Source organism: Prunus persica, chromosome G1 (assembly GCF_000346465.2).
Source record: "Prunus persica cultivar Lovell chromosome G1, Prunus_persica_NCBIv2, whole genome shotgun sequence".
Lineage (NCBI taxonomy): Eukaryota > Viridiplantae > Streptophyta > Magnoliopsida > Rosales > Rosaceae > Prunus > Prunus persica.
The window spans coordinates 31,307,176-31,329,034 of NC_034009.1; the positions used below are offsets into that span (position 1 = coordinate 31,307,176).

Below are 21,859 nucleotides of genomic sequence, written 5' to 3' on the forward strand. Positions count from 1 at the left end.
AATAATATAATTATATATATTTATTAGTGCCACGTGTCAGTCAGATTCAACCAAGTCCATTCGCACAAATTGCATAATTTTTTTTTTTTTGGCAAGAAATGAAAAACCCCAAAAACCAGACCATCTAAAGATTGAGTCTTGAATGGAACCAACTGGAAAACCTCTTCTAAAACCCGAAAACTGACTACAACTTCCAATTTCTATTTCAATCGGCCAAAATGTTGGCATCAGCAGCCCAAGCATCCTTGGCAGTCAAACTACCTCATCTCCTCCAACCGTTACCCTCAATCTCAAACACCCACATGGAAGTCATTTCAGCTGAAACCACAAAACCCAGAAACAGAAGGCCAAGACCCTTCTTTTCTTCAACCCATTTCCAAAGCCTTAACCCCAAATCACGCTCTTTTCGTACAGTTCTCACAAGGGTCAGTGGTAGTGGTGGTGGTGGTGCGGCTGATGCCACCCCACAACAGTATACTCCCACTGTAAGTTCTCATTCCCGTACTTTCATTATTATCAGTAATTGTATTTTTGGTGATTAACATATTTCATGAGGAGGAAAAATTGTTAATCTGATTCTTGCCACTTATTATTTTAAGGATACCGAAGAAATAAAATCTAGTTCTTTGGGTGATGGTTATGTTGCGTTGTTTATTCGGATGCTTGGGCTGGACCATGATTCTCTTGATAGAGAACAGGCAGTAGTGGCACTCTGGAAATATTCACTTGGAGGAAAGAAGTGTGTTGATGCCATTATGCAGTTTCCTGGCTGCATAAATCTCATTGTAAACTTACTAAGGTCAGACACCAGTTCTACATGTGAAGCTGCTGCTGGTCTTTTGAGATCAATATCTCTAGTTAACGTGTATAGAGATGTGGTAGCACAAAGTGGAGCAATTGAAGAGATCACTGGGTTGCTAAATCGACCTTCTTTGTCTCCTGAGGTATAGGATGGGGTATTTCACCAGTGGAATTGCTTTCCTCATTTTTCTTGATGTAGAAAAGTGAGGTTGGTTGTTATAACATTTCTGCAGGTGAAGGAGCAAGCTATAAGTGCTCTGTGGAACTTGTCTGTGGATGAGAAGTTCAGATTAAAAATTGCAAACAGTGATGTCTTGCCGTTGCTTGTAAAGTCCATGGATGATGAGGACATAAAGTTGAAGGAAGCAGCAGGCGGGGTGCTGGCCAATTTGGCATTAAGCCACTTTAATCACAGCATTATGGTTGAAGCAGGTGTTATACCAAAATTGGTGAGACTTCCTCTACCATTCTTTGTTGCTAGTATGATTTAGTTTTCAAGTTGGATCAAATGGCTTTAGGTAAGTATGCTGGTTTTCGTTGTCAGTGGTACTTGATATGTAATAGTCAATTTGGGATTGTCTTGTATGCATCACATGTTAAACAAAGGTTAAGCAATTCAATCTATAAATCATAGTAAGGGATGCCTCCTTTTTTAAATGCTTGATTATGATATAATTTTCTTTATTAATGCAGGCAAAGCTCTTAAGGACCGACATTGAAGGATCTAAAGTAATTAGAAAGGAGGCAAGAAATGCTTTGTTGGAACTTTGTAAGGATGAATATTACAGAATCCTTATTGTAGACGAAGGTCTGGTTCCAGTCCCTATGATTGGTGCAGCTGCTTATAAGTCCTTCAGACCCAGTTTGTATTCATGGCCGAGATTACCAGATGGTACGGAGATTGAACAGACTTCTAAAACTCCTTCCAGGTTTGGTGCCTCTGAATTACTCCTTGGATTAAATGTTGATGACAAGAATGTAAACATAGAGGAAGCCAAGATGAATGCAATTGTTGGACGGACGCAGCAGCAGTTTCTTGCTCGTATTGGGGCCATTGAGCTGGAAGATGAAAAGAATCAATCTGAAGTAACCACTGGTAAACGACTCACACTTTTGCCATGGATGGACGGTGTGGCTAGATTAGTTTTGATTCTTGGACTTGAAGATGAGTCAGCAATAGCAAGAGCTGCTGAGTCAATTGCTGACACATCTATCAATGAACATATACGGATTGCATTCAAGGAAGCTGGGGCAGTTAAGCCTTTAGTACAGCATCTAGACAGTAAGAATGATGCTGTCATACTGGCAGTAACTCAAGCTCTAGAGAAGTTGTCTGTCAGGTAATAAATCATTCACTGTTTTCAAGTCTCTGATTCTGGGTTTTTTTGAATGAAACTCAAATATTTTTAAAACCTAAATTAACAGGGTGAACAGTCTTTCAAAGTTATACAGAGCAATTAATGTTTGACACCATACTTCGTGCTAATAGGATCTTGTTTTGCTTGATGCAGCAACGGTGTTTGCCAGATAATTGAAGCTGAAGGTGTTATAGATCCTTTGATTAATGTTTTAAAGCAACCAAAGATCCCTGAAATCTTGATGGAAAAGGTCATTCATCATGTTACTTCTAGTCTATCCACAAATCTTCTGGGAAATGATTCTAGTTTAAGTTGATAATGTGAATAATTGCTGTAATGCAGACCCTTGATATTCTTGCCCGGATCTTAGATCCAAGTAAAGAAATGAAGTCAAAGGTTGGCCAATAGTTTCTTCATAAGATCTTTGAAACCTTTTAGATTTAGTTATCAATTGACTTACCGGATATGTTCATTCATTCCAGTTTTATGATGGACCAGTAAATGGATCAAAAGAGGGGTCGGCTGCACCGATAAATGCAGATGCAGCTCATAAATGTGTATCAAAAACAAATTCCAGGTTCCATCTCCCCTCCTTTGTATTTTCTGTGTTCTTTTTTGTTGCTTAAAATATTGGAACTTTTCCTTTTCTCCATTATATTATATGTTAAAGGTGAAAGTTTGCTATTATAGCTTCGTGTACTCCATGATAAGCCAAGGAAGAATAAAATGCGCAGAATGCAAATGTTTGCCTTCCATATCACCAAATTCTCTTTGTGGTTCATTGTTTTGAGGCCCTGCTTTCCTCGTCCTTCGTGAAAAAAAGACCAAGTAAAGTTACAATTCTGTCTGTATAGGGAAAGTGTGCTTGACTTTGGGGTGATTGCTCACCTGGTTGAGATATTGAAGACCCCAACCCCAAGATTACAAAGAAAAGCTGCTTCAATCCTCGAGTTCTGTACAGTTATTGACCCAAGGATGGAAACCATCATTTCAGTGGATGTAGAATCTGGTTTGGATGTCGTTTTCCAACAAAAGATTCTTGAAGGTATTGGAAGTTTTTTAATGAATTTCATTTAGAATTTAGCAATGGGCTTGAAAAGCACTAATGTATTGCTTCTTCAGCTTGTAGGCACAAATGCCTCCATTGAGATATGATTACAGTTGTTTTTAAATAAACTTGAAATTGAATATTTGATTTTCGTAAAAGATTGCGTGTAAAAGCTGAAATATTGTTTATCATTTGGTACGAAGAAGAATAGTGCTTGTTTTCAGATTTGATTAACTGTACCTTCTTTTTTTTGGTATGCGGTATTTAGCAGACATGGAATCTGAAGTAGTTAATCAGCAGCCAGAAAAATATGCCCTTGAAGTTGAAGAAGCTGGTCTTGCTATATCAGCAGCATCCCGGTTATTTACTAAATTGCTCGACTCTGAGAACTTCTGCCAAAAAATAGATTCCGCCCATTTCACCAAATTGCTCTGCGATATCCTGGAGTCTAATATCCCCCTTAACAACAAAGATTGGGTTGCTGCTTGTTTGGTGAAACTTGGTTCTCTTTCTGGTCCCAGGCTAGGTTTCGAGGACCCAATCAACATGGAAGTAACTCTTTACGAGACCATTCCAAGACTCATGGAGCAGATCAAAACCTCTTTCTCTCCAGAAGCAAAGGAAGCTGCTGTTGTAGAACTCAACAGAATAATCTCTGAAGGGGTGGTTGATTCCACTCAAGCCATTGCTTCCGAGGGAGGCATATTTCCGTTGGTGAAACTGATTGAAGAAGGGAGTGAGAGGGCCATTGATGCATGTTTGGCAATATTGTATAATCTGAGCATGGACAGTGAGAATCATTCGGCTATTGTAGCTGCTGGAGCAGTGCCGGTTTTGAGGAGAATTGTTCTATCACAAAGACCACAGTGGACCCGGGCACTTCGTTTGCTGAGGACTCTACCTACATGAGGAGGCAGTGTCAAACTCTGTACTTACGACATGATATTTTGCTTAGAATTTTCCATTTTTGCCCTGTTCTGAAGCCACTGAAGAGTGCATACTTCATAGTGATATGATTTCACTCAAAAGTTTCATAGATCTGAATGAATATACCCTTAAATTGATGGGTTAGGTTGACTCACTAAAACTAATCTAATTGTTTTAGTACCAGGGCAGCCGATGATGCCCCCTTCATATGCCTAGATTGGAATTCAACTTCTTGTCCATGGTATACTAAGCAGATGAATGAAAAGTTTTGTTTGTTAATTTACACCCCAGATGATGATGAGATGATTTGTTATGAGCCAATTGAGGCTGGTCCATTAAATTCTCCCCACTAAAAAAATGTCGCCAAACTTAAATATTAGGCTAAAACTCTCACTCATTTTGAAGAATTGCCGGCTTTCCTTTGGTCTGACAACTACGTCAGTTTATAAACAAATGTTTATAAAACTTTGTGTTCTTGTGTCATTCTCATGTTTACATTATTTTAATTTTCTGAAGATATTTATCAGTTGGACCAGGCTAACTGACATAACGGCGAGAATACCAGACCACCACCCACCATGTCTAGCTTATCCTCTTGCCTTTCCCTGACCAAAAACCTTGTTCATGCTTCCCTTTCCAACAACAACAACAACAACAATGGCTCACTACCACCTCCACCACCTCTCCAAGCCAATCCCACCAAACCTCCATTGAGCAGCAGAAACCAGACCCCAACAGTTCTACCAAGAAAGAAGCAGCAAAACCAACCACAACGCAAGCCAAGGCAACCTTCTGTCATCGAAATCGAACGTGCTATTGGTGGCGGCAGATTTCGTGATGCCGACCCCAGGTATGTTGTTCCCTGCTCTTACAATTTTGAATCTCAGTATCAACATCATCATCCAAGTGTGAAATGTGACGGTGACCCTGCTGGTCTTGTTCATATATGTATACTTCCACTGTACTTTTAGTTTTGAATTCTGTTTATTGATTGAGATTTATGATGATAAAATGAAAAGGGGTTTTGCTCGTTTTATTTAAAAATGTGTTGGGCTAAGTTTTGGGGTATTTCATGAGTTTGTGGTTCTGAATTTTGAGGTTTCTGATGTACATATTCAGGGATTTGGAAGAACAGAAGAACGCTAAATTCGACATGTCAATGATGAACTTTCCTAGCAAGTTTGAAGGGCCAGTGGAGAAGAAGCTTCGCGAGACAGGAGAGTGGATAACCAATAAAACTGAAAGAGGCTTCCGTTTGTCCGGTAATCATTTTCTTTTCAGCTTGTTTTTCTTAAAAAGGGATATCTATCACCAATGAAGGATGTTTAAGCTAATTATATGAAAGATTTTCTACTTGATGATGAAGATGACACTGCTTCTACACGCACTTGTTGAAATTTCAGTATCAAACAGTCTAATCATTCAAGTTTTGGCAAAGCCACACTTAAGTTGATCCTTTTCAGAAAGTCAACAATGGTGGAACCCTTGTTGGTGTTCTTCTCCTTTTAATTACTAAGCTCACAAAACCACAAAACCATAATGTTGAAAGTGAGTTACCCTTTAAATTAGAGAGACAATCTTAGAATCATTGAATCAATGGACGTAGGTATTGAACAGTACCAATGAATGAATGAATGATGCTGAATCTGGGATTGTCAGCTACTAACTGGAGTTATCTCTTTGGTATTTTGTTTTTGCAGGCAAGAAAATTCTGAAGTTTGTGTTTCTGTGGTTGCTACCAATTTGGAGTTTCTCACTCCTAGTGGCCTCTGGGACCATCAAGCTAAACTCCCCATTTATTAATGACCTCATTATGTGAATAAATTTTACTTCAAATTTTCAACAGTCAATACAAATGCTCTGTGTGTAGATTGGTAGGAGGAGAGCTCTCAGCTGTTTTACAGCATCTTTTCTTATCAATGAATGAATTATAATTCACCAAGCTCATAACCTCTGACTTGCACCACAAGATTAAAAGGCTTTGATTGCATATAGACCAACCAACCAGATAGTTCAAGAGACTGGAACAATTGTTCTTCGTTGACCTAGCTCAAGGATTGATTGATTAAATCAATTTGTTGGTGAGCGCACCACCTACGAATTTTCTTTGGTCAAATATTTTCTTTTGAGTGTTGGAAAATTTATGTTCAACAGTTGTTCTAGATGCAGAATCTTTGGGAACAAAACAATCTATTCCCATGGTGTGCGGGCGGGATCCTGTTGGAAAATTAAACCAAGCTGGGTGGCATGTGGCAGGAACTGGAAGAGAGCAAGATGCACGTGCAGACAGACTGCTCTGCAGCATCTTTCATTTCAGAGGCACTCATTTTTCTTGGTCCAGCTATGCCCAAAGCTAAAGCTCTGCTTCTTCTTCATCACCAGCTTCTCAGAAACTACTGTCTGAGTATTGTTTTAATAATTTGTTACAAATTACAATATAATATATGAGTTGGATCATATGCACTCAGTCCAGGTCTCATCATTCATGCGTTCATTCTTATTAAATAAATAAATAAATAAATAAAAGGCGCATTCACGACTTGATACAAGTTGACTGAATCAGATAAAAGTTGGAACTACTGAATAATAGAAAGCCCATGATAAAAATAATATTGTGGTAAATGTGCATTCAGATAAACAAAAATATATATGAATATTATATAATAAGGAGACATTAATTATAACCAAAGTATATATTCGTTACTTGTAATTGTGGTAAAAGTGGGACATTAATTATATTATATGTGAATGATGACGCACACACCGAACCGGAGCAGGCAGGGGGCCGCCAAAAGCCAACGCCCCTCTCTCGTAATTTCATAAAACCAAAAAAATAAAAAAAGGAAAAAACACTCATCTCCTCAAAAAAATAAGGCCAAGAATAAAACGGAAAAACTCGAATAAAAGACGACGCCGTATGAGCGCGTCTCTTCTCTTCTACTTTGCAGCCTGTCTTTCTTGAATTCTTTCTATCGCATTCCATCAAGTCCTTCGCTTTCCTCTCTCTTCCCCAAAGCATCGGAGCCACAGGGAGAGAGATTTAAAGAGAGAAACAAGGTCTGAAAGCCAGGTCAGTGCATTCTTCTAGAGAGAGAGAGAGAGAGAGAGAGAGAGAGACCGCGATCTGAGCGGCGAAGCAGTTTGGGTATAGTAGTAGAGAAATGGGGACGCTTCAGACGTGGAGAAAAGCCTACGGGGCTCTCAAAGACACCACCAAAGTCGGCCTTGCCCACGTCAACAGCGATTACGCGGTAACATTCCTTTCTTTTTATCTAATTTATTTTTAAAACAACTTAGATTTTTGTTATCTAAATTGGATTTTGATTTTGGATTCTGTGTTCTAAGAATAGGATTTGGATGTTGCTATAGTCAAAGCCACTAACCACGTCGAGTGCCCGCCCAAGGAGAGACATCTCAGAAGTCAGTTCTTTCTTTTCTTTTCTATTTCTGATTTTCAGATCCATTCTTTTGTTCGTTTCATTTATCAAATGGGTCGTTGATTTTTTAGCGAAATATTGATTCTTTTTTTGGGGGTGTATTGGATGCAGAAATCCTGATTGCCACATCGGCAATTAGGCCACGAGCGGATGTTGCTTATTGCATTCATGCTCTTTCAAGAAGATTAAACAAGACCCATAATTGGACGGTATGCTGCTTATCCATTCAATTGCAATGCGATACTTTTCAATTTTGTATTGGACGTTTATTGGACTTAAATGATTTCTTTTCTTCTTTTGAATTTCAATTGGGTTTTGCTTAATACTATTGTTTAACATGCCATACTATATGAGGTTCTCTGTGTGTGTGTGCGTTTCTGTTGATATCATTTGGATTTGCTCGGACTCGTACTTGGTTGCTTTCTTAAACCACGTAGATGTGCCTAAGTTACTCAATGCATGCTATTGTAGTGTTAGACAATGACATTACAGTTAAAGACTGACCTTAGGCTCTGACATATTTACCAGTTGTTGATCCTCTCCTTAGTTTCCATTTCTTTCACTAGACGAATTGAGGAGACAAAGTTCATATGCACTGCGTTTTGTGTGTGCATGGTTGTGATTTATGAAAGATCTGAAGTTTTGTTTAAGCATTTGTGAACTCTATCATGGTCTTCTACTCATCTGGTTCAATTCTGTCTCAAAAACTGAATTCTTCTCAGCATTAGCACCGTGAAGCCAACTGCATGAGATGAAATAACTCTTATTTGACGTTTTCCTTTTAGCTCATCATTTTCTTATGGATAAATATGCTTATGTGTGTGTATCTATTTATTCTTTCCTGCTAAACTTGCATGTATCATTTCTGTGTTTGGCATTGGCAGGTGGCTTTAAAAACATTGATAGTTATCCATAGGACTTTGCGGGAGGGTGATCCTACTTTCAGAGAAGAACTTCTAAATTTCTCTCAGAGAGGACGAATTCTCCAGCTTTCTAATTTCAAAGACGATTCCAGTCCTATTGGTGAATTTTAAACGCCTTAAATCTCTCTCATTCTTTGTCCTTCTCATCTGCCTGTCATTATGAGCTATGAGTTGCAGTATTTGAAATTATGACATTGCTTTTGAACTCCAAATTGAAGAAACACAAACACATCTTTTACCAGAACTTCTTGATTTTGAACACAAACATATCTATAGCTCAACAATAACTAATTGATGATTATGACATTGCTTTTCCTCCTCTGCAGCTTGGGATTGCTCTGCCTGGGTGCGTACTTATGCATTGTTTTTGGAGGAACGACTTGAATGCTTTAGGGTTCTGAAGTATGACATTGAAGCTGAACGTCTTCCAAGGCCTGCCCAGGGGCAGGAGAAGGTACTTACCAAATAAATCGTTATACCTTTTTCTTGATAATAAGGACAAAGCACTATAGCAGCATTTTTTTATAGAAAGAACGGCACCTTTCCTTTTCCTTATAAAAGTTGCTTTCCGAAACGAACCCAACACTTTCTTCTTTCTGCAACCTTTCTTCTCTGTAACTCTCAAAACCCTAACTGTCACCGTCATGTTCTTAAAACTGAGTGACAAATATGAATTCAAAAGTAGAACATGATTTTGCATTACCTTCAGATTGATCTCTGATTATTAATTATCAACTTTTAAGTTGTCTCATAAACCTTTATTTTTTCCACAGTCCATTACTAATTAGGATTAGATGATGACTACTAGGTTCTGATGCTTTCTTTTTCCTTACAAAATGATCATTATTTCTTACGATTCACCATATATTTCCTTTTCTTTTCTTAAATACTTACAGGGTTACAGTAGAACCCGAGAATTGGATAGCGAGGAACTCTTGGAGCAGTTGCCTGCTCTACAACAGCTGCTGTATCGCCTTATTGGTTGCCGGGTAGCATATCGGGAACTTGCTATTTATCTTTTTCATCCAAACATGTGTACAAATCTTGTTTTTATCCTATTAAATATATTTGTGCAAAATAATTTATGTTGCTTTCTGACTTTACAGCCAGAAGGAGCAGCTGTCGTCAATTACGTTATACAGTATGCGCTGGCCCTGGTATGACCTGCAAGTCCAGTTTTGTTTTATTTTCTCCCAGATATGAAAATGTTATTTAGATTGTTAATGGAGTATCAAAAAGAGAGCTTTAGTCATTAAGCTGTTAAAGCCAGTTTAACAAATAACAGACAAAGGGCTATATTTGATTTTATATCTTACCTTTTTTACTCTGTATTTTCAGGTACTGAAAGAGAGCTTTAAAATTTATTGTGCTGTCAATGATGGAATTATAAATCTTGTTGATAAGGTAAATCAATTATATCATTCATGCAAATACTAAGATAACAATTGATATTTGTTTCTCGAATTTGCCTGCTGTAAGAAGTCCGCTTTTGTTGCAGTTTTTTGAGATGCCAAGACATGAAGCAGTTAAAGCCCTTGATGTTTATAAACGAGCTGGTCAGCAGGTTAAGATCTGCAATCATTTTGGTCTCACTTATTAGTTGATTATTTTTATTGATTGCTATAGCAGCATCAGTTATTGATGATCTAAGGTCAAGTGGCTTAGGCTAATGCTGCTCTATTAAAGTCATCTTTGGTCTTTGATGCAGGCTGCAGGTCTCTCTGATTTTTATGAAGTTTGCAAAGGATTGGAACTTGCTAGGAATTTCCAGTTTCCCGTTTTGAGAGAGGTCTTACAGGGATCCAATGTGTTTGTTTGAATTCCTTCTTTGCAAGTTTCCCAGTTTATACTAAGTACTTTGTTGTCACTTTTTCAGCCTCCGCAATCCTTCCTCACAACAATGGAAGAGTATATAAGAGAGGCACCACGGGCTGTTACAGTTCCACATGAGCCATTGGTTGGTATTCTTTATTTTTCTTTTTTCTTCTTTGCCTGATCCTAGATACCTTGTCGCCAAAAACTATTTCAAATTTATCGTCTTTGACTTAAGTTTTGACCTCTTAAGTAGATTTTCTAGTGTTCTGAGTTTTGACCACTTAAGTCATTTATCAATGGAAATTTCTTTTGATATAGATAATTAATATCTGGTCGTTGTGAACAGCTTCAGTTGACATATAGACCAGAAGAGCCTTCTGAAGACACAAAGTTATCTAGTGATGAATCTGAGCCAGCACCTCTAGACATTGTACCTGTGTCAAATGTTGAGACTGCAACTCCTTCCCCACCGCCACCTCCTCCTCCTCAAAGTAGCCAGGACACAGGAGATTTACTGGTACATTATCAGTTCTTCTTTCGTTTAAGCTTTTACTCTGTTTTTTTTTTCTTTTTATTGTACAAAGCTTCTTACTCTGTATCTGTTTTTCCAATTTGTTCACCCCAATAAATCTCCTTTTGTGGGTTCAGGGTTTGGATTATACTGCATCTGATGTATCTGTGATGGAGGAAAGAAATGCTTTGGCTTTAGCCATAGTTTCATCTGAAACTGGTAACATTTTGTTTCATTATTTCTCTTCACTTTTCAAATAATGCCACCCTGACATCTGACTCTGGTGGCGTGTATTTTCTCCCATTCTTATTTGCAGATGCAGCTCCAACATTCAATTCTAGTGCTGTGCAGCCAAAAGATTTTGATCCTACTGGATGGGAACTTGCCCTGGTTACCACTCCAAGTAACAACATTTCATCAGTTAACGAGAGGCAATTGGTAGGCCCATCCCATCCCATGCATTTAAAATTTTCAGTTTTTATCCTTCATTATTTCGGTTGTCCATGATCTTTGTAATATAAAAAAATACATGTCTCTAACTGTATGAAGTACGGATATATCTTCTCACTATTTGATAATGGCTTGCAATCTGATTAATTAATGTTTTCCGTCTGTCAGGCTGGTGGGTTAGACTCACTTACTCTGAACAGCTTATACGATGAAGGAGCATATAGGGCTGCTCAGCAACCTGTTTATGGAGCACCGGCCCCGAATCCGTTTGAGGTCCAAGACCCATTTGCCTTGTCAAACAATGTTGCTCCCCCACCTGGAGTTCAAATGGCTGCAATGGCTCAACAACAGTCCAACCCCTTTGGTTCTTTCCAACCAACCTACCAGCCGCAGCAGCAGAATGTGATGATGGGGCCAACAAATCCTTTTGGTGATACCGGGTTTGGGGCATTTCCTGCACATCCTCCTGCTCCTCACCCACAAACTAGCAACCCATTTGGGAGCACAGGCCTGCTGTGATTGACACATGCGCTTTGATGATTTATATATATATAAGAAGAAAAGAAAGTGTTAATCCACGCGATGAAGTTGGTTGGTTTTGGTGTATTTTGGTGAGTATAGCAAAGTGGGTTCTGGGTTTTGGTATTGTTCGGAATGAACATAAGTTTGGTGTAAAAGTCGGCGAGTGAATAGCGAAGAATGTAATAATTAGTTGATACGTTTTAGAAATTCTTGTAATTTTGTTTTATCAAAAGAAAAGGTTATGTAATTTTTGACATTCTCCTCTCTCGTGCATGGGATAGTGTATGTATGTGATGCTTTAACAATTTCTGGAATGGAAACTTGGATAAGAAAAGGGATAAATATTTATCAAACAGGCCATCCATATCCTTGTATTTAATAATCATCAGGTGGCCAGGGAACAACTTTACACATACTTTCGCTCCGTTTGTGCAAACGGGCATAATAGGGCTCCTTTGCATGTTCATTCCATTCCATTTCCATGGAAAAAGGAAAAGCAAAACCAATGACACCATTTGGATTTGATTTAAATTTAAGTTTTGAAGGGTTAAGAAACCCTACAATAGGTAGGGCCCATGGGAAATGGGGGCTGCTTGAAATTTGTTGTAAAACAAGTTAGCAGAGAGGGACAGAGGGGAGGGTGGTATCTTACCGGGCGGCTTTCAATGTATTAATTGGCTTTTGGCTTTTGGTTTTGGTTGGATGCCTAATGTCATGTCCCCTTGAATCCTCTTGAGTTTCTTTATTCTCAATTTAGCAGATTCATGGTTGGTCCTGATGCCGCTGGCTGACCCTGATGACTGACTATGCAAATAGTGTCCAAATTAAAGAATCATAATTCAATGAACTTCGTTTTGTTTTTGTTTTTTCCTTTTTGGGTAACGATTTGTCCAAAAATCAATAACGTTATCAAAACCAGTTGATGTTTACTTTTGGCTCAAGTAAGAAGTCCAAGATATGTAAATTTTGGGCAGGCAGGCAGGCTCACGATGTCTACGATGACTTAGTAGTGCGCATGAAAGATGAAACGTGCGTAAAGTAAGTGGCTTGACATCAGTTCTTCTTGTGCATCTGCATGCTTAATACCATAAGCAAGCAGCAGGGGCATAAGTTAACCCACCACTTAGCAGCATAGTTTGATTTGGATTCTGCATTATGTGCGCCGCGTGTGGGGAATTAATAAAAGCCAAAGAATTTAAGGGCAGAAAGTTATAAAGGAGAAAGAAATTAAGGGAAGGGAGAGGGTGAAAGAGAGCTTGCAGCAGAGCAGGCTGCACAAAAGCAAAAGAAAAACAGAGAAGGGTAGGGTAGGGGGCCATACAAACTGTCCCACATTTTGAAACACACTCAAACACACCATCATTACCATCACAACCCCAAACACAACAAAATACACTCCCATTTATGTTGATTCCCTTTCTTTTCTTTTCCATCTTCTTTTCTTCTTTGTTTAACACTTGCGAGTGGTATCCCATGATTTGTGTGTGCACAGCTGTTGTGTTTTACCTAGCTAAATTATTATTTGCTTTCTTGTGTTGTTAATCATAGGATCCGAGGCCCTAATTAACCACAAACCCTACAACTCATATCATTCTCATCGCACCGTACGTACCTTTGGCTTTGGTTAATTAACCAAGAATATATATATATATAAGTCTGGAATGTTTGCTCAAACTTAATAAGAAACATTATGTGATCTTTCAAATGTGTGGTTGGAACATGAACAAAGGAACCAAACCAAACCAACATTTTCATGGTTATTCATTCAGACAGACAACATATTCCTAAGAATAATTAGCAGAAACTTAGAAAGCGATCAAGTAATTGTTGGTGTAAACAGAAAAGATCATTCATATGTTGGATGCTAACAGAGTATGAACACATACATATGATATGTAATATGTATGATGTTTTTTCAGCACCCGTGTAGGTGTTGTAAATGAAAGCACATGCAGTGCAGAGTCAAATTCTGCCACTTCGTGTAGGGCCAAATGATGACATACACATACAAACCTCTTTCTCTTTGTTGATCAGCCTTTCATTAAATGCAAAAGCTGATCACTCTTAGATCTATGTGGATCTAAAAACCCAAACTTAAAGATGCCTTTAATTTAATTTCTTTTTAATTCCATCACCACTAACAAATTACAATTGTTAATCAATCCACAATAAAATACAGAGAACCAAAGAGACAGTAGCTTTTGTAAATTAATTTTGAGGATTAAGAGATATCATCATTGGCAATGGCCAATGGGTCCCTTGTATTATTAATGTAAAAGATTAAGCAAAATACTTTGTCAATTAATAAATATAATTAGATCCTTCCGTAACGTTAGATGATGTCTTTGTAACCACGCAAGTTATGTACATGATGCCCACGGGTCCCTCCTCCAAATATTTCAACATAGGGATGTGTGGCTGGCTGCTACCTAATTGCCTGCCTAAGTCGTCAAATTTGAAATCTGTGATGATATAAGAATTCATTGGGAGCTATCTGGCGCATTATTTTCTTTTTCAACTAATTCTAATTACTTCCTAAACAAATGTGATTATGGGATTTGAATTTAGGGAACATCTTTAATTATTGGTTTGAGAATTAAAGAATCAAAGATGTAAATTTTGAGCTTCTATGTACGTATTCTATACATTGTATTTTTCCTGTTTATACTGACACTATATACGTGTTGTGGGTCTTAGATTAATATTTGTCCTTGTTGGTCAAAAATTAAAAGCCTAAAGAGTAATAAAGGAAAAGGGGAGCTTGTAATCAACTTTTGAAACAAAGTTTGACTTTACAGTATTACCAAGAAACTTAACTTTTGCTTTATATTTTGTTCGTAATTGTAATAAACAAATCATTTTATTCTTAACAGTTTAGTACAGTGTATATATAGTTATATCCATATGAACGAGGATGGTGTATATTAGGTCTGAGCACGGATCGGTTTGGAATGGTAGAAGGCTTTTTTGTTAACCAAATTAAAGACTTTGGTAGACCATTTTCTCTTCCGTTAACTAAACCAAAGACTTCTGTAGATTTCGGATCGGTTAACCTAATATTCGGTTCGAATTAGCTGGTACACCAGTAGTACCATAATAAAAGCATACTAATAAAAATATAATTTATAATACTTTCACATAACATAAGTACTTGAACAAATACACCAAATTATCCTTGTAAAATATAAAAATCCGATAGTCTAATTCATCCAAGTATGAAATCAAATAACTTAGTCACTATATCATTCAATATGTACTCAAGATGTATTAGGAGCCACTTGTGTTTGTTGTTTGAACCTTTGAGTGTTCTTTTTATTGAATTCTCTACATTTATGTAAATGATTTTGACATTTGTTCTGCGTTGGGTTCTTTAATTTTTCATGTTGAATCCAACCATATAAAGAACATAAAATTTGGATCAACTGTTGGAAAGTTGCAGGTAAAAAAGGGACAAATATCGAAACTAGAAAACATAGGAAGTTCATAAATTCCTCTCTAACCAAAAAGTGCTACAGTACCCTGGTAAGTGATACAATGATGATAAGGAAGTGATACAGTGGTGATAAAAGCAGTGATACAATGGTGAGAAAAAAATGATACAGTAGTGATAAAGGAGTGATACAAAATGCTAATTGTATTTACCTTTGGTTTATTGTTTTGTATTTAAATAATAAAATAAGTATAAATATCGGATCGGTACGGGTTTCTGTCGGATTAAGAATTTTGTTTCTGTTAACCAAACTAAACATTTCGATAAGGATCAAATCGGAATAATTAAAATTAAAAAATAATTATTTAACCAAACTAAACCAAATCGTCAGTGTGCAGATAATTCAGATAAAATACCTACCCCTAATATATATATATAATTGTATTCATATTAATTATGATTAATGACAATTTAATACCGTTGGGTTGCACTCGTATTTTAAGTCATTAAAGAAACGTATAATTGTGCTCAAGTTTTTATATCCTATGTGAAGTTGACAGTTTGCAAGTGCATGCATTCTATTCGCCTTCTAATGTAAAGGCTATATACAAACTCTGCAAGAACCACAGTAAAAAGGCAACTAGCTAGCTAGGTTAAACTGGGTTTCTCATCTGATCATGTGGCAGGCAGGTAGCTGGCAGCATCGGGATCGACTGAATATCATTGGTAGGGCCAAAGATGAAACATTAAGAATTCATGATATAAACTTGACCAAAGCAAAAGCAATTTGGACTGTTTCACAATCACGAGCTTGGTTTTGGTTCCTTCCTTTCAAAAAGATGGAATTGATACACAGCATCACTGTTGATATTTTTATTACGTACAGTACAGAAACTAGTTTTCATTTTTACTTTTTGGGTAAGTATCGAATTAATACTGATAAGAAAATCTATTTCAAAAAGAAATTATTCGTTTATAGAATGAGAAGAAATTAAATGAAATGGAGCGGAATTGGAAAGCAGTGCCAACTTGCAACTTGCAAGGCAAGTACTTTTACTTAAAATATTTATAAAAAAATTGGTTGCAGGTACACAAAAAATGAAGAGTTTTTGTAGGAAAAAGGTTCATTGTGGGAGATAAGAGTTGCATTATGAAGTGGAGCATCTGGATCCATATATGTGACCCACACCTTGCTTTGAGAGTGGTCCACCAACGCAACTCAATGGTGTGGTTGATGGGCCACCCCATTTTTGTTGCCCTAATTCTAAATACAAAAGAAATGGGTGGAGCTGTCAAGGAGAGGGCGCCTAAGAAAGATATCGGTGCTGCCAACTGAGAATTTTACTGCAAAACCCCAAATTATGATAAACAAATGAAAGAAAGCTTGCATATTTTAATACAAAGTAGAAACCATGTCTCATTTCATTTCTAGAGCAATCTATCTAAGAGTTTAAGACTAGTAGTGACATTTATCATTCGTCTTGTGTAATCTATTACTTGTTCAATGCCAAATTGCCAATGCTTTACTTAATTCTGTCAAAAAAGTATTTTATATAGATAAAATACTTCAAAAACATTCTTTAATTTTCTTTGACTCAATCCAGTTTTATTTTATTTTCCTTTTTCTATCAGCTCTGAGTCTGAAATACTTCACTTCTTGGTTGCCATTTCCAAATTCCATTTCAAACCGCCTTCCCACAGTCTGAATAAAACCACTTCCTCATCTACTACTGTTTCCTATTTGATCTCTCTCTCTCTCTCTCTCTCTGAAGAGTTCCATATCTGATTCTCCATATTTCATTTTGTTCTCTCTCTCTCTCTCTCTCTCTCTCTCTGTATATACCAAGAACAGAGCCTCATCAATGGCTGCCAACAAGTTTGCGACCATGTTGCACAGAAACACCAACAAAATCACTCTTATTCTCGTCTATACACTCCTTGAATGGATTCTGATCATCCTCCTTCTTCTCAATTCACTGTTTTCTTTTCTAATTATAAAATTCGCTGATTACTTTGGCCTTAAAACACCCTGCCTCTGGTGTTCTAGGCTTGATCATCTCTTAGAACCCGGAAAGAACAAGAATTCTCATAGAGATCTTGTGTGTGAAACACACGCCAATGAAATATCCAAACTGGGTTATTGCTCAAATCACCAGAAACTAGCTGAATCGCAAGACATGTGCGAAGATTGCTCATCGCAGCCAGATTCTGAAGAATGGTCAAAGAAGTTTGCTTTCTTTCCATGGATGAAGCAAATTGGTGTGATTCAGGGTGGCGATGAAAAAGTTATTCAGAATGGGGATGAAAACTTGAACTGTTCTTGCTGTGGCATGAAGTTGAATAAATTCTACCCTCCATGTATTCTAATTAAGCCTTCTTGGGAGGTTTTGGATTACACCCAAAAACAGAGTTTGACTATGGAAGCAGGGGTTGATGCTCAAACTGAAGAAGGTGATCACTCAGATCAAAGCAGATCGGATTTCATAATCGATCAACATGAAGATGAAGAGGCTATTGAAGTAAACAGGAAAGACAATACGATTTTTGATGTTGATGGAGGCTGTAAAAGAAGAGAAGACGAGGCAGAGGAGCATTCTGCCTGTTCTGTATGTGACTATGGCTGCAAGGAAATTGTTGCCAATGAAGATGACAAAGTGGACAGGGTTATAGAAGAACAAGAGCCCATCAAAGAGGCTAACTTGAATGTTTCAATGGATGATCAACCACGTGATCACCAGACTTTCATTCAGGCCAGTTGTGATAACGGTTTATCTCCTGAAATTCTGCCTCAGCATCTGGAGTTCTACATTGATCAAGATGATTGTCGACTGGTTCTGGTTGATTTGATTGATTCTCCCACCACCACTGAACTCCAAAGTCACAAAAAGTACAAGGTGGAAGACCAAGGAAACAGTAGTTATGAAGATGTTATACTGGATTTTGGCATGTGTTTCGAGGCACAAGCCAAACCGGTCGTGGAGAGTTGGCGCAGTTCAGAAGAGTCAGTGACATTGCTTTCATTCCATGAGAGTAAGGAAGAGGGCAGGGCTTCAGTTCTTGATTCAGAGGATTTGGGTGAGAATAGGAGCTCCTCCTCGGTCTTTCAAGGAGAAGAAGGAGGTATAGCAAAGGAGGAAAATGAACCAGTTGCTACTACTCAAGCAACACAAACCTCATCTCAAGAGGATGATGATGATGATGATGATGATGGCCAATCTAATGCAGCTATAGCAAGAGATGACATTGATTCAGATGTTCATCAAGGTACACATGTTAAATTTGTTTCACTTATAATTTTGTGCTCCTGTTCAAATTAATTTATATTCAGTGTTTGGTTCTGTTTCTTTCTTGAATTTGGATGAGAAAATCTTAATGTTGCCCCACGTATGCAGCTTTTGAGGATGATGTCTATATGCATAATGACGAGATTGATGCGGAGGTCTCAATAGGGACAGAAATTCCTGATCAGGAACCGATTGATGAAATGCAATTAGCTCAAGAATTTCTGCATTCCTCCTATCCATGTGCACAGGAAGACCCTTCTACAAGTTGTGCCAATCTTCATGCTTGTGATCATCATGGTAAGCCTCACCTTCTTTCCTCACCACATTCCCAATCTTGAATCCTAATCATGTCTGATAATCTTTTACTTTCTTTCATTATTAGGTTCTAAACAAGCAGAGGAAGAGTTACTAAAATTTAAAACCTTTTCAGCTGAAACGGGCGAGGAAGCAAAAGAAAATCATTTCTCATTAGGTTCAGAATTTAATGAGATTGAGGAAGAGAAAGTCCCTGATACACCTACTTCTATAGACAGTCTCCATCAGTTGCATAAGGAATTGCTACTTTTTGAAAGAAGAGAAGTGGGAACAGAAGAGTCTTTGGATGGAAGTGTCCTAAGCGATATTGAAGGTGGTGATGGAGTCATGACTATTGAGAAATTAAAAACAGTGTTGAGAGCTGAACGGAAGGCTTTGAATGAATTATATGCAGAACTTGAAGAAGAGAGGAGTGCTTCTGCAGTGGCAGCCAGCCAGACAATGGCAATGATAAATAGGCTACAGGAAGAAAAAGCAGCAATGCAGATGGAAGCTTTGCAGTACCAGAGAATGATGGAAGAGCAGTCTGAGTACGACCAGGAAGCTATGCAGCTCTTGAATGAACTTATGGTAAAAAGGGAAAAAGAAAAGCAAGAAGTTGAAAGGGAGCTGGAAATATGTCGAAAGAAGGTCCAGGATTATGAGGCCAAAGAGAGAATGATGATTTTGAGGAGAATGAAAGATGGCAGCACAAGAAGTAGGAGTTCATCCGGTCCTTGTAGCAATGCTGAGGATAGTGATGGGCTATCTATTGATTTGAATAATGAATCCAAGGAAGAAGATAGCCGCGAAGAAGGAAGCAATCAAAACACCCCGACTGATGCAGTTCTGTATCTGGAGGAATCTTTGGCTAGCTTTGAGGAAGAGAAGTTATCCATTCTAGACCAGCTCAAGGAATTGGAAGAGAAACTTTTGACCTTAAGTGATGAAGAGGAAGAACATTTTCAGAATATGAAACCAATCAAGTATTTCCTTTCAGAGAATGGAAATGGCTACCATGAAAAATTAGATGTTAGTAGTGAAGTAAACGGCGTTGCAAATGGCCATTCCAAAGAAATGAATGGAAAGCATAACATCAAGGGCTCAAAGGGAAAGAGACTTCTTCCACTTTTTGATGCCATTGAAGCAGAAGCCGAAGATGGGGAATTGGAATTGAATGGAGATACAGGAGGGTATGATTCTTTTGCATCACAAGACTTTGTCATAAAATTTGAAGAAGAAAACAAGAAATTTGCCATTGAGGAGGAGGTTGGTCATGTCTATGAGAGACTGCAAGCACTTGAAGCAGATAGGGAGTTCCTAAAGCATTGCATTAGCTCCTTGAGGAAAGGAGATAAGGGATTAGTTCTTCTCCAAGAGATTTTGGAACATCTTCGTGATCTGAGAAGTGTGGAACTCCGTCTGAGGACAACGGGAGACAGCGTCCTATAATGGCTATCTATGCATCCAAGACTTCATAGGTAAAATCACAAGCCTTCAGCTCTAAAGTTTGAAAGTTTCTACTAGAATTTGATTGGAACTGCATTTGTTATAGTTTATATTCTGTGTGCTTTGGAAATGCAGGTGTTCCGTTCGGGTTAAAACAGCTGCAGATATAGGAAGAATACCAATGCCATGGTGTTCTGATGTTACTTGATACAGAAGGCAAATATAATTATGCAGTTTCAACAATTTCAAGGGGGGAAATTCCCTGGATGGAGAGGGAGGCTCCTGGCAATGGCATGGTCTGTTTGGTGATCATGGTGGACTTCAAATTCAAGTCTGCCAATTTTTATTTTTATTTTTTTACTGGTTTTGTGTCAAAGTAGGCCCAAATTTTTTGTGGGCTGCGCCCATCAAGACCTTTTGAAGGAAAAAGGGGGATGATAAGCCTATGTGTGTGTAGGATAGTGAGGTGAAGCCACCCTGTCAATTGTATCTTGTGATGATATGAGAAAAGGCCTGGCTTGCAAAGCTGGCAAGATCCAACAGAGATTCCAGTGCCAGGTACATAGAGCATTAGTTTATTAGACAGTTAGAATTAATTAGGACACTTTTTTTTTTTCTTTCTGGTAAGTTCTGTTTGTGGGAAAGGAAAGGTAGGGGATGACTAATCCCTATATCTTTCTCAACTTTTGCATCATTTGATCATATGGGATTTGTTTATTATGTTTTGAGGGACAAAGAAGTTGAGTTACTAGTTGTATACTACATGTATCCATCTGTAAGTACATAAAAAAGTGAGTGTTTGTTTATACTGTCTTGGAGTTGCCTTGTATTGTGTTCTTTCCTTGTTTTATATTTTATGACTCTGTCTCTGATTGATGTGTTGAATTGTTAAACAATTTAGAAGACAAGAGAAAGAAAGAGAGAAAGAAAGATCGCTTTCAGTATAATGGATTTTTCTTTAAGCATAAAACAACTCTTGATAGCTGTCAGAAGAAAACCAATAAAATAAGATGATTGCTAAAGCACAAAAGTCGGTGGCCTAACGGCTAATAAGGGAGAGAGGATTAGTCATAGGCTCATAGCCACAGGTAGTAGTATTATATAATAATTGTCATTAATTTTGGATTTAGGTATTAAGGATTGTTTGGTACAGCGAATTATCATGAACTTGACTAAATTCTGGTACTGTTTTGGATGGGTTTAGTTTGTCATAAGTTGGATAATACTTGTACTACTTTTGGTGTATGTTTTATTGGACTAGGACTAAATTTTTTTAATTTTTTAATTTTTTAAAAAGTAAGGTTTTTTTTTTTTTTTTTTTTGGGTGAAAAGTAAGTTCTTTTTTTTTTTTTTTTTAAACTTTTCTTCTCTCTCTCTTTTCCCTTCTTCCTCTCTACATCTCTACATCTCTTTCATCTTCTTCTTCTCTACATCTATTTTTTCTTTGTCTTCTCTACATTTATTTCTTCTTCTTCTCTGCCCTCTCTCCTATTCTTCTGTCTACTTTTCTCTTTATTTTTTTTCGAAAATTTTCTCCTCCCTTCTTCCGCTTCTATTTTGTATATTCCTTATTTGGTGGTTGTGGCTGCCACTTGGGGGGTCGGTGGTTG

General features: G+C 37.7%; 4 protein-coding genes across 5 annotated transcripts; all 4 read left to right on the forward strand.

Moving 5' to 3' along the window:
- LOC18794004 lies at positions 80-4,413 on the forward strand. The gene is made up of 9 exons (XM_020569953.1): positions 80-485; positions 600-944; positions 1,035-1,250; positions 1,495-2,141; positions 2,313-2,409; positions 2,502-2,555; positions 2,642-2,736; positions 3,014-3,204; positions 3,479-4,413. Exons 1-9 carry the CDS (start codon positions 219-221, stop codon positions 4,114-4,116), a joined length of 2,550 nt encoding a protein of 849 aa, XP_020425542.1. The 5' UTR covers positions 80-218; the 3' UTR covers positions 4,117-4,413.
- On the forward strand, positions 4,611-6,591 carry LOC18793390 (probable NAD(P)H dehydrogenase subunit CRR3, chloroplastic). The gene is made up of 4 exons (XM_020569977.1): positions 4,611-4,984; positions 5,254-5,396; positions 5,835-6,215; positions 6,298-6,591. The coding sequence occupies exons 1-3, from the start codon at positions 4,713-4,715 to the stop codon at positions 5,951-5,953; spliced, it is 534 nt and encodes a 177-aa protein (XP_020425566.1). The 5' UTR covers positions 4,611-4,712; the 3' UTR covers positions 5,954-6,215; positions 6,298-6,591.
- Positions 6,777-12,145, forward strand: LOC18789891 (putative clathrin assembly protein At2g01600). Its single transcript, XM_007222843.2, has 15 exons — positions 6,777-7,385; positions 7,485-7,554; positions 7,683-7,780; positions 8,456-8,594; positions 8,821-8,948; positions 9,391-9,483; positions 9,601-9,651; positions 9,833-9,898; positions 9,993-10,058; positions 10,203-10,283; positions 10,371-10,451; positions 10,656-10,826; positions 10,958-11,039; positions 11,137-11,258; positions 11,439-12,145. The coding sequence occupies exons 1-15, from the start codon at positions 7,296-7,298 to the stop codon at positions 11,787-11,789; spliced, it is 1,689 nt and encodes a 562-aa protein (XP_007222905.1). The 5' UTR covers positions 6,777-7,295; the 3' UTR covers positions 11,790-12,145.
- On the forward strand, positions 16,519-21,072 carry LOC18789375 (myosin-binding protein 3). Of its 2 annotated transcripts, none has more exons than XM_020569138.1 (4): positions 16,519-18,486; positions 18,615-18,803; positions 18,937-20,281; positions 20,385-21,072. In XM_020569138.1, the coding sequence occupies exons 1-3, from the start codon at positions 17,085-17,087 to the stop codon at positions 20,250-20,252; spliced, it is 2,907 nt and encodes a 968-aa protein (XP_020424727.1). In that variant the 5' UTR covers positions 16,519-17,084; the 3' UTR covers positions 20,253-20,281; positions 20,385-21,072. The 2 variants fall into 2 exon arrangements, with proteins under 2 accessions (XP_020424727.1, XP_007227024.1); XM_007226962.2 differs by having other exon boundaries at positions 16,522-18,486; positions 18,889-20,281.